This window comes from Mastigoproctus giganteus, chromosome 5 (genome assembly GCF_048544385.1).
Source record: "Mastigoproctus giganteus isolate SK-2022 chromosome 5, ASM4854438v1, whole genome shotgun sequence".
Taxonomy (NCBI): Eukaryota; Metazoa; Arthropoda; class Arachnida; order Uropygi; family Thelyphonidae; genus Mastigoproctus; species Mastigoproctus giganteus.
Genome location: NC_143579.1, coordinates 195307598 through 195320557, shown reverse-complemented (window position 1 = coordinate 195320557; position 12960 = coordinate 195307598). Strand labels below are relative to the sequence as shown.

The window sequence follows — 12960 nt, the reverse complement described above, 5'->3', positions numbered from 1 at the left end:
GTGTGTGTGTGTGTGTGTGTGTGTGTGTGTGTGTGTGTGTCATTCATGAAAGAGTAAGGATGCCACCAGCATTTAGTATACTCAACCTATTTAAAGTCTTAAACATTTCAATCAGGTCTTCTTGCAGATACATAGTTTCCATGCAGTATACAGAGCAAGTCTCTCTTGGTAAAAGTACCCTTTTTTGCCCCCCCCCCCCCCGCACTAATTTTGTTGCTTTTCTCCTCACCCTTTCCATCAGATCTTTATCTTTCCTAAAATGTGGTTTCTAAATCTACATGCAGTATTCAATGTGCAGCTTAATCACTACCTTGTACAATGGAATAATCATCTCTTTGTGTTCACACTGGCAGAGTTCCAATATATCATTGACAGATCCCATGAGCTGTCCTAGCAACCTATCTGCATTGCTCAAAGAACTTCATATCAGACTCTGTAGCTATCTCCAATTCTTTTTCATTCTCCACTACCTTGAGGTGGTAGCATCCAATTAGTATGTTATTTTGAGGTTAACGTTATATACACTGAGTGATCACTGAATTATGACCACCCTTATGAAATGAAAACTGAATGTGACCCATTGACTCCGTGAGGTACAAGAGTGCAGAGTTAGTCAGACCTACATAGCATAGATAAGGTGTCAGTGGTTCATAGTTACATATGTAGTAAAATTCCGAGTGCAATGGGTAAAAGGAAGGATTTATCGGACTTTGATAAAGGACAGATTGTAGGTGCTCAACAAGCTGATGCCTCGATTTCCCAAACGGCTGAACTGGTGGTGTGTTCGAGAGCCGCCATAGTTAAAGTGTACCAGGACTGGCATCAAAATGGTCAAACAATGACCAGACGGCAATACTGCAAAGGTCAGCGAAAGATTGATGTTAGAGGTGAGTGCCGGGTTTGACGACTTGTACAGGTGAACAGGCGCAGCACTGTTGAAGAGTTGACTACCCAATACAACATGGGCCAACCTGGAACAATATCTGGCATGACCATGCGTTGCATGCCCCACACCATACAACCGCCTCCTGGTTGTATGGTGTGGGGCATACAATGGGGCAGTCCTTCGTTAAGCAACCTCTCTGATCAGTCATGCCACTAAATCATAAGTTAGACTTTGCATTGGAATCCAATGCAATAATTAAACTACTACAACCGATTACACTGAAAACTGTTTCCATATAATGGATAGAGTTAACAATTTCCTGACTAGGAAGACAATAAAGAGATATTAAATTAAAAGACAGCCTAGGAGTACTAATGTTCACACATGTTGAGTACATATTCCAGAGAGAACAGTTATCTGCAGTAGCTTATTAAAGATCACAATTGCTGTTTTAGGTTTCACATCAACTACACTTATAACTCTGGCATCAGCAGGAAAACCAACAATTTTATGTCCATGTGCAGAGGAACCAACATATGGCTCCTGCATACACAAAATGTCAATACTGTCTTGCACAGCCATCATTCTAATTTCATCAGTAACTGCTCGACATCTTTGAGCATTGAGTTGAATCAACTTAAGTACACTATCTTCATCATTATGTGGAAATCTACCATTCACATTGAATGTACTACAGTTATCCATCATAAGTATGTGTACTTGAAAACTCTAGAGCTTTTTTATACTCAGGACAACTACTACTTCTTAATGAATGATCATAGGCTCTACCTCTGTGCTTGCAGTTCACATAGCATGGATCCTTATTTTTATTTAGGCAATCAACAAAAAGAAACAGTACATACAATGTCATCATGATGTATGTCTATTGCCCTTCATAAGACAAAATTGAAAACCACCAGTCACATAAACTTCATGTACGGAACAATTCCATCATGGCAGATTGAAATGCTACTAAATCAAATTTACAGAAAAAAGGAAGGTGAATTGCCAGCAAATTAAGTTTAAGGGAAATTAATCTTAAAACAATTGGAAAAAAAATTTTCCTTAGAAAAACTAGAAACCAAAAATGTATTGCCTTCAAGAGTGATGATGGAATATTAATGGAGCCAGTGTTTTGCATATAATAGGGTATCCCTCCATCCTTCAATTGACATGCTGCTTCAGAAATAAAAGCCATAATAGGAAGGCCAGCCATATCATGAAAAGTGCCCAGATCAAGAAAGAAGGTCCTATACTGGCAATTATCTCAAATATTAGTTAGCTGATCTTCCAGTAATATGTTAACATGAAAATATTTCCAGTGGCTAGATAGCAAAGGCTGCATGAATATAGATAATGAGAAGAAGAATAAAAAAAAAAGGTTCAGATGGATCTTGCATTCTTATTTCCTTGGTTTCCCCACACATTACTTTTAACAACTGCATGATCAGCAGAAGTATAATGACTATGTGACTAGCTTGGAGCCTGTCTCGAGCACTACAGGTAGTTGCATGCTGCTAACATAAGAAATAGAACCAAAGGGTGGAGTGGCAAGGGAGAAAGTAATGCCTCAGTGATGTGTGGGCAGTTTGGATAATTAATCCACAGGTGAGAGGATGTTCAGTTAGAATTATTAAACTGAAAATGCTAATGATAGCATATAAAACTGCCATGGCCGGGTGTTATTGATATTCAATTTGAAAGTAACTAATTAAAATATTATATATATACTTTTCTTTGTGTAATATGCACCTTCTTTTTATTGCTAATAACACAGGCACCCATACCCAGAAATAAAAATCCATTATTGTTATCGTTTTCGTGCACCTGACAATGACACTTATGGAGTCTCATGGGTTGACTTTACCAATGAAAAGTTGGAAAATTATAATTGGAATTATTTGGACCACTATATATGCATGAAAGGAGAAGGTGAATTTAAACTAAAAGAGGTAAGCCCTAAAAAATATAAATCTTTAAAATCAGGATGTATTTATAAATATACCTGCTTTACTAATCCACTATCAGTAAAGCATACTTTCTATTTTATCTTTTTATGGTATTAATTCTCTGAATAATCATGAGTTTATGGACAAGGACATGTATGTCATAAACTTACAGAAATAAAATAGAAAGTGTGCTCTACTATTTATGCATAATCATATGTTTTGTGAGAGGATATCTTTATTTAAATGGCATTTTTATATGATATAACTTTAAATAAAGTAGAGGACATTACAAATGCACCAACTATAAGCATTCTTTCTTACCCTGAAAATAGGTTAACCTTGCACTACTCCTCATTATCTCTCAAAAACATTATTAGCATTGTTAGACCATTCAGACAAATAAGAATAACACATATTACTTGTGTGTGCATGCATGCAAACTTCTCTAACTTATTTATAGCCTGAAAAAGTCGATTTTAGGAAAATATTTGTTATTATTTTTACACTGACTTTGGGTTTTTATCATGAGATTCAAGACATTACAATTTACAGTTTGGGAAAAGTTGCACTCCTTTAGGACATTATTATTATATTATCTTACTTAAACAAGAACAAAAAATTCTATATTTGTATCACAGTGTATTTTTTTATTAAAAGTTTTTATAAACAACATCACATTTCGTTATTTTTACACCATTGTTAATTGATTAGAACTATTTTTCAATGAGAAATAGTCATATATGACCATACTGTGAAGTTCTAAAGATAGTGTGATGAAATCCCAACATTATCACTTAATCAGCTGACTAAAATTTTAATCAGGTGACTAAACATCATTAATGGAAATATGGAAAAATGTTAGTAATGGCTATGGAAATATCTGGCTTTCTTTTGGAACACACAGTGCTGTTATATAAGCTTGAATATGAAAACTTGAATACTTGAATATGAAAACATTTATCCAAATATTTATAACCCTATAATAAACCAAGAAATTAATTTTCACAAACTCCTTTATATACCTTTAACTACCAATGACAAAATGAAATAAACAAACTGTATTTTATAAGTATGTAATCTTTTGCCATTCTGGTTGCACTTGCTCTCCAGAAACAAAAATAAACAAAAACACCTGTCCTTTTTAATTTACAGATGACTGACTAATGAAGTTTTTACATCTTTTTTATTAAGCATACTTGTTCAGCTTTCAGGATAGAGAATATAATTATACATAATAATTCCTTATATTTTATTTTTTTTATTTTTTGGCACCTCCATAGCCAGGTGGGAAGGAGCAGCAGTGTGTAGCACATGCTTCTTGATTAGACCTGGGTTCGAGCCCGTCACCACCAAATACGGAGGATGCGGAAAGGTCAGGGAATGACCACTGCATATCCCAGAGCAAAATGGTTTTAGTTGCTAATGCTCCTAAAAACCAAATAACAAACAACAACAAACAATTTTATTTTTTAAAATGACAACACTGTGTTTTTAGTATATTGTATTTGAATAGTACCCATATAATAGTGTACAGTGACTTAATCACAGAAAGATGAAACAGCCAATGATTTTCTTTCTCATAAACATATTTTTAAAAATTTTTTTTTTTACTCTTGAGAAATCTTAAAATTAGTATCTTACATCAAAATTTATTTCGCTAATATAGGTTCATATTTTCTATACTGACCTGTATATATTGACTATCCAAATGTGATTAGATCTGCTATGGAGGTTGCAAATCTATTTGCAACTTCATAGCAAATAATTTTAATTTATTTGCATAAAGTTCATTATGCACATAAATGATAATCTAAAAATGCAAAAAAAAGCTGATTTTCTTTTCACATTGTTTGTTAGGCAAGAGTATAACATAATGGCATGCCACTTATGCTGAATCATCAAGAGAAGAAAGTCTTTTGTATTAAAGAATTTAATGTATAAATTATAATTATATGTTTATATATGCTTTATAAAATAGAGTTGTTTTATAAATAATTTTAAGATAAAAATTAGCAGTTTTTTTCCTCTTCAGTCTTTAAAATGTTTTAAGAACTTTTTATTAAGATTAATAACAATAACAGATAAGAAGCTTAAGGTAAAAGTAAGACTAACAGTCATACGAGGAGCATTTGAAAAGTTTGTGGCATGAGTATAAAAGGATAGTAGCAGTGTTAAAATTTTCTTTACTTAATGTATAACATTTCAAATAGTAACCCACCAAGTTTAATGTATTTTCAATAGCATCTTTTTTAATTACAGATCCTGAAGTCAACAAAGTGGTACAAATGAGGAGAGATGGACAAAATCAGTCAAAGTGCAATTATCCAATATTTGGCAAAAAAAGGGACCAACACCAAAGACAATTCATGAGGATATGGTTACAATACTGGGGGAGAATGCTCCTTACTATTCCATAGTTAAGAAGTGGGCAACAGAATTTAAATAAGGAAGGGAGAGTTTCGATGATGATCCATGCCTTGGTCCTTGAGGTTGTCACAGACATTCTCTCAGATATGCCAGACAAGCTGTTCTTGCTACCTGGGAGTCTAAAACGCTGATGGAACTGATATTCGGGTGACACTCAAGTCAAGTGGACCCAATTTCGGCGAAGTCCGGACGGTCTATGACAGCCAAATCCTCTGCTTGCACCTTCACGATGGTGGAACTGTTAGTAATCCTGGGTATAACATTCATGCACAAGTACATGGTGGGCGCCCACACCACATGGAGGAACGCCGCCCCTCTATGTTACCAGGCAGTACTAGGTGGTAGATGACTCTCATCAACCGGTGAAATACCACCACTTTGCTTATTGGAGGTTTGAAGTGGTGGAACCCATGTTTAGTCTCTAGAGCTAAGTTCCGGCCAACCCTTCCCTATCTCTTCCATCATGCAGTATGATTGATGATTTTTGAGGTTATGATGAATGTCGTGGCGAGATCCAATATTCCTTACATTTCGAGGGTACAGCTCTAAAACGGTGTTCGCAGGCCGGCCGCTAGATAGTACACCGGACCAAACCTATTGGTAACTCTCTAGGAGGCTTCCGGATCAGCTAGTGTATAATCTTGCTACCTCTACTCTGCCAGATAGTGACTGGAGGGAGTCCGAGTAGTGTGTATGCGGGGAGCATTGTCGAGGCCACGTTATGTCAAGGATCTGGGTATATTCTTACCACATGTACGCCATATCCAAAAATTTCATTACTTCATACAGCATGTCCCACCCACTTTTTCTTACTATTGAATACACCATGAATTGTCAAAATAATAGAGCAAGCTTATCTGCGAAAAGATCTAAACCTACCAAGGACTTCCTAATTCATTTCACAAATATACGTGGTCTCAATTCCAATCTCAACGATGTCCATTTCCACTTGCAGTCTTCCAAACCCCACGTACTTTTTCTGACTGAATCTCAGTTATCAGTTGATTCAACTACTGCTCATCTCAGATGTCCAAATTATTTGCTGTATGATTCATTTCATCTCAAAGGTGGTACTTGTGCATATGTCCATTCTGATATTCCCTGTCAGAGACTTGGCAATTTGGAATCTCCTCTCTTTGATCTTCTCTGGCTTAAAATCTCTCTACCTCATTGTGTAAAATTCATCTGTTGTCTCTACTGTTCTCCCAACTCCACTAATCACTTGGAGCTCTTTGACTTCCTCTCTTTGCAACTTGACTTTCTCCAGTCCAACTTTCCTAACGGTGAGGTAATTCTCCTTGGTGATTTTAATGTTCACAACTCCAGCTGGCTTCCGTTTTCTAGTCACACCGACCCAGCAGGTCGAGATGCTGAGGCTTTTGCAATTACTAATGACCTAGCACAGATTGTTCATTTACCTACAAGAATACTGGACAATCCTAATCATACAGCCAATACGCTTGATCTTTTTCTCACAAACAACCCTTCTAAGTACAAGGTTGAAGTGAGAGGTCCTTTAGGCACTTCAGATCACAACTTGGTGATTGTCTCTTCTCCAATGGAACCTTTATCTCATGGCTATTCCCAACCTCGTATTGTTTGGCATTGCAAGAATGCAAAATGGGATGACCTGCGAGACTTCTTTTCTTCTTTTCCTTGGTCTGATTACTGTTTCAAAACTTCTGATGTCAACGTTTGCTCAGATCGTGTCAGTGAAACTATTCTTGCAGTAATGGAATCCTTTATCCCACACTCCTCTTTAAAATCTTGTCCTTTATCTAAACCTTGGTTTTCCAATAAATGTGCTAAGGCTGTTCACAAGAGAAGAATGTTGCATATCGTAATTGGCTTGTTTCTAATTCTTCAGCTTCATTTTCTGCTTACACCAAAGCTCGCAACAATTGTAAAGCAGTTATTAATCAGTCCAAACTAGAGTTTAAACAGGCTAAGAGTAGAAAACTTGCTTCTTGCCCTAATGGTAGCCGAGCATTCTGGTCACTTGCCAAAGCTATTGGCCGCAACTTTTGCCCATCTCTGCTCCCACCTCTGTCCAAACCAGATGGTTCTGTTGCCACTTCAGCCAAGGATAAAGCTGACCTGCTAGCATCCCATTTTTCTTCGAGCTCATATATTAATGATCTTGGTAAAACACCTCCCACCATGCCTAACACGCTCCATTCAATGCCTCCTGTGGTCTTCCGTCAAAAGGATATCAGAAGGATTTTGATGAATCTTGATGCTAAGAAAGCTCCAGGTCCTGATGGTATTTCTCCACTTGTTCTCAAAACCTGTGCTCCTGAACTTACTCCTATTCTTTGCCGCCTTTTTTCACTTTCTTATTCCAAAGGTGTTTTTCCTTCTGCTTGGAAATTTGCTCATATCCAGCCAGTTCCTAAAAAGGGTGACAAATCCCTCCCATCCAATTATCATCCCATTGCAATTACTTCTACTCTTTCTAAAGTAATGGAGAAATCAATTAACTGCCAACTCTTAAACTACCTAGAAACCTTCCGTCTGATCAACGATCGCCAGTATGGATTCCGTCAGTGTCGATCCACTGGTGATATTCTGGCTTATGTTACCCATTTATGGACTAATTCAATGGAAAGGTTCGGTGAAACACAAGTAGTTGCTCTTGACATCTCAAAGGCTTTTGATTGTGTTTGGCATAAAGGTCTTCTAAACAAGCTTCCATCTTATGGTTTGCCAACTGTTTTTAATAATTGGTTATCCAGTTTTCTCTCCGATCGCTCACTGAGGGTGATTGGTAGATGGCTCTCTGTCTTCTAACTTTTCCACTAATGCCGGTGTCCCCCAAGGTTCAGTTCTTTCTCCCACTCTTTTCCTCTTGAATATCAATGACCTTCTTCCATTGACTGGAAATCCTATCCATAGTTTTGCCGATGATAGCACATTGCATTCAACTTTCCATTTTGAAAAACCTTGTCCAGCTCAATCAGCTTCAAGTTCTCGAAAATCTGCTGCCAATTCCTTAAATGCCGATCTTCAGGTAATTCTCCAGTGGGGCAAAGACAACTTAGTTGATTTCAACCCTTCTAAAACTCAGGCTTGTCTTATATCTCGCAAAAAGGATTCTTCTGCTCCTATGCTTATCTTTAGTGACACTCCGATTTCTAGGCAAAATGATATATCTCTTTTGGGGATTACCCTGACTTCTAATCTCTCTCTCTCTTTGCACAAGCACATTACAAATATTGCTTCTTCTGTATCTAAAAAACTTGGTTTTCTCTTTCGCTCTCGGCGTTACTTTTCTTCCAAACAGCTGCTCACTCTGTATAAATCACAAATCCGCCCTGCCATGGAATATTGTTCCCACATCTGGGGTGGTGCCCCCAAAACCTCTCTCAGGCTTCTTGATTCCATTCAGAAGTGGGCAGTTAGGTTAATTAATGATTCATCTCTAACAGAGTCTCTCCACTCGCTTTCTCATAGACGCACTGTTTCTGCTGCATGCCTCTTCTACAGATACTTCTATGGGCACTGTTCTTCTGAATTGGCTTCTATAATTCCCGTTCTCTCTTTCAAAACAGTCCGAACACGTGCCGCCACCAGCCAACATCCATTTACCGTCCAACTTCAAACCCACAGAACCAACTTTTCATCTTCCTCATTTATTCATTCAACTGCCGTTTTCTGGAACAACCTTCCTTCATACGTATTTCCTGAAAATTACAATCTACAGAAGTTCAAGTCCAGTGTCAACAAATATCTTCTTTCGTCTTCTCAACCTCCAACCCAAGCACGGTACTAAGTACTATAGGTTCTAATACCTCTCGTGTTTGGGGTTCTCATAAAAAAAAAAAAAAAAAAAAGCCACTTAAAAACTGGCAACGTCCATCACTCCAGGAGTTGTTGATAGTGTGTGCATGATCTAGTAATGAGTGATTGATGAGTGTCAGTTCAGTACATTTCCAGCATCTTGGGCATCTCTTGTAAACATGAACATGTGTAAGACTAAGGTCTTTTCTTTGATGCTGCTTTTATGGATCTGCCAATTGGAGTTCAAAAAAAAATTACCATACATAAGCTGGCAAAGCTCTTTCTTACAGAAAAATCAATTCTGTTAATAATAAAACATATATCTTTCATGGGCGCCTCTAGCCAGGTGGGAAGGAGCAGCAGTGCATAGCACACGCTTCTTGATTAGACCGGGGTTCGAGCCCATCACCACCAAATACGGAGGATGCGGAAAGGTCGGGGAATGACCATTGCATATCCCGGAGCAATATGGCTTTAGTTCCTAATGCTCCTAAATAACAATAAGCACAACATAATAACAGAGGTTCTTGCTATGAAAAAGCAGTCATCACGATGGGGGTCCCAAAGTTGTTGACAGCATATCAAAAATGCATGAGCTGTCAAGTCAAGTGAAAATGAACATTTGCATCATTTTCAAGCATATTCATCAAATTTCTCTGCAAGGTGTCCATTAATGAAACATGAGTTCAACACTTTCAGCCAGAGAAAAATTAGCAGTCCAAACGTTAGAAACAAAGCTCTTCTCCCCCTCCAAAGAAAGCCAAGTTGATTCATTTTACCATCAAGATGATGGCATCGGTTTTTGGGATGCTGATAGTGTTGCTAGTGTATTACCTTTAGAAAGGCCAGTCACAGGGCCATATTATGCAGACCTTGTGAGGCATTTGCATGAAAACATCAAAGACAAATGTCGAGAAAAACTCAAAAGTAGTCTTATTCCAGACAGTGCATCTGCCTACAAGTTTGCCATTGCCATGGCTGCACTGCATGAGTACAACTTTGAAATCTTGGCCCCATTCCCCATATTGATCAGATCTAGCACCATCGGACTTTCACCTATTTCCTGATTTGAAAAAATGTCTGGCTGGCATCCATTTACCCACTGACAGTGATGTTATTGCTGCAGTGGATGCATTTCTGGAGGCCCAAGAGAAAATTTTCTACGCAGCTATAATCAGTGCATTTCAGCAACAGTAGCAATAATGTATTGACTCCAAAGGGGACAATGTTGAAAAGAAACTTGTTACCAGACTCCTCAAATAAACCCTTCATCCTTCATACTCAGCCCACAAACTTTTCGTATGTCCTTTGTAATATGTCTCTATTCATATAATTAAACTGACTAATTTTGTTTAGATTCAATGCAGTAATACATTCCAACTTCAATTTCTTTTCAATATTAGAAATATTGAAGGTGAAGATTAAGATTAATAATAATAAGTTTAATAACAAGATCATGATAAAATTATCATAATCTCATTATTTATCTTACTATATTGTGTTTTTAGTGAATATAGTGACAAAATTAAAATTAATTAGCCCTCATATTATTGAACTTGCTAATTATGTTTTGATATACTTTTTAATAACTTTAATGTAAAACTTTTCAATTTTTCTTTTCTTTTATAGTCCTTAAAATATTGGAGATTAAGACTCCTTGTTCTTCCTGGTGTGCAAAGTTCTACTCGTCATATAATTGAAGATAATAATGAACAATGTGATCTTTATGGTGAATTTACTCCTGAGGATGTTAATAAGCAAAAGGAAGGATTTATTAAGTTCTTGGAATTTCTGAATCATATTAAGCGCCCACAAAAAGCTAAGGTTAACATATAATTTTTAATCAGCTATATTCTTTACTATGATAATTAACCTGATAAATATGTGTAACAAATTACTATTCAGGTAATTGATTTGCAGGATCATCTTGACAAGAATTCAGTTATAGCTCAGACACAGCATGGTTTTGTTAAGGGAAGGTCTTGCCTGACCAATATGATTGGATACTATGATGTAGTCACAAAACAATTGGATGCAGGGAATAACTTTGATATTATATATTTGGATCTTAGAAAGGCTTTTGATACTGTTGCACATGGAAGACTGCTGCACAAATTGGAGCAGTGTGGCATTGGTGGCAAATTGTTGCTATGGATAAAGGGATGGTTGAGTGGGAGATGACAGAGAGTGGTAATCAATGGACACTGCTCTTCGTGGCCAAGTGTTATTAGTGGAGTTCCTCGGGGTTCGGTGTTGGGTCCATTGTTGTTTTCTGTATTTATAAATAATATTGATGATGGTATATCAAGCTTAATGTCCAAGTTTGCAGACGATACAAAGGTTGGCAGGGTTGTTAAGGATGCTACTGATGCTATGCTGCTGCAACAGGATCTGGAAAGGTTGAGCAGAGGGGCTGAGAGGTGGCAAATGAAGTTTAACATTGATAAATGTAAAGTACTACATATGGGAAACAGCAACTCCAGAGCAACGTATCAACTCTGTGGTACTACACTGACAGTGGTAGAGAATGAAAAGGACCTGGGGGTAATTGTGCAGGGCAGATATGAAGTTCTCTGAGCAGTGCAGATGGGCTGCAAGAGTAGCTCATGGTGTCTTATCAATGAGCCGACCGGGCTAGCCGAGTGGGTAAAGTACCTGCCCGGCAACCCAAAGGTCGCGGGTTCGATTCCCGCCTTGGGCTTGGATCAAAGTACTGCAAAAACCTTGGGAGGTGCAATATGGCCACAGAAGCCGATGCGCCAACAACTACCAAATCAAAATCAATCAAAAAAAATCAAAAAAAAATCTTATCAATGATATACAGGAATTTTTCTAGCAGGGATAGGGAGGTGATTATTCCCTTGTATAAGGCAATGGTCAGGCCGCACCTTGAGTACTGGAGGTCTCATTTCAAGAAGGATGTAGAGCTGCAGGAACGAGTACAGAGAAGGGCAACAAGGTTATTGAACGGAATGAAGGGTTGCTCTTACGAAGAAAGGCTTAAGTTTTGCAAATTACAGTGTCTGGAGACTAGGCACCGGCGAGGTGATCTGATAGAGGTGTACAAAGCCTTGAACGGTTTGAGCATGCTCAATGCTAATGGGATACTGCCTCTTGCTTAATATTGGGCCCATTGTTGTGTTCTGTATTTATCAATGATATTGATGAAGCATTGGAATACCATGCAAGAAAGCAAGCTTATGCAGCATCAGTCAAAAAAAAACCTCCCATTTCACTCCTCCATTCGTTCCAAATACCTGTCCAGCTCAGCCTTAAATTTATTTAGGGTATCAACTTCCACAACAAAAGATGGAAGTCTGTTCCACTAATCAACTCCCCACTGATTAAAGGCAAATTTCCACACATCTATTTTCAACTGTCTTTCCTCAATTTGAATCTATGCCCACTCAGATTCTTAATCTGAGCAAGAGAAAGAATCCCATCAGCATTCAGCTTGCTCAACCCGTTCAAGATCTTATACACCTCAATTAGATCACCTCACAGGTGCCTACTCTCCAGGCACTGCAATTTGCAGAACATAATGGGTTGTTAATGACAGAAATGATAGTACAGCAGGCTCCTGTTATAATGCAGTTCGCTTTACGCTGTTTCACTATAACGCTGTTCATATATTATAACCCGTATCTGACTATAACGCTGTCACAGATCACTATAACGCTCTTTTACAGATTGCATTTTTAACGAAATCGTTTCATTTGATGGAGTCAATAGCTTGAAAATGAATATCAAAACAGCATTAAAACATTTCTCATGCCGACTTGAGAAATTTTCCCATGCTCAGTGATATTTTCTCGCATGCTAATTTAATTGCAGTACAGTGACTTGTTACGTAGTTCCGAGATCAACATTTTAAAAAATGATCAAGTATATTGCTTGTAATATTTGCGTTATATGCAT

The 12960-nt window shown here is 37.6% G+C and overlaps 1 protein-coding gene across 1 annotated transcript in view; it reads left to right on the top strand.

Annotated features, from left to right (window-relative positions):
• The window catches only part of Iml1 (GATOR complex protein Iml1), a gene marked incomplete at its 5' end in the record, with an annotated part of 444528 nt that overhangs the window by 330264 nt on the left and 101304 nt on the right, over positions 1–12960 (top strand). The window contains 2 exons of the mRNA XM_090374757.1: positions 2664–2838; positions 10672–10866. Coding sequence (XP_090230883.1) covers positions 2664–2838; positions 10672–10866 — 370 coding nt within the window. The remainder of the gene's footprint in view (positions 1–2663; positions 2839–10671; positions 10867–12960) is intronic.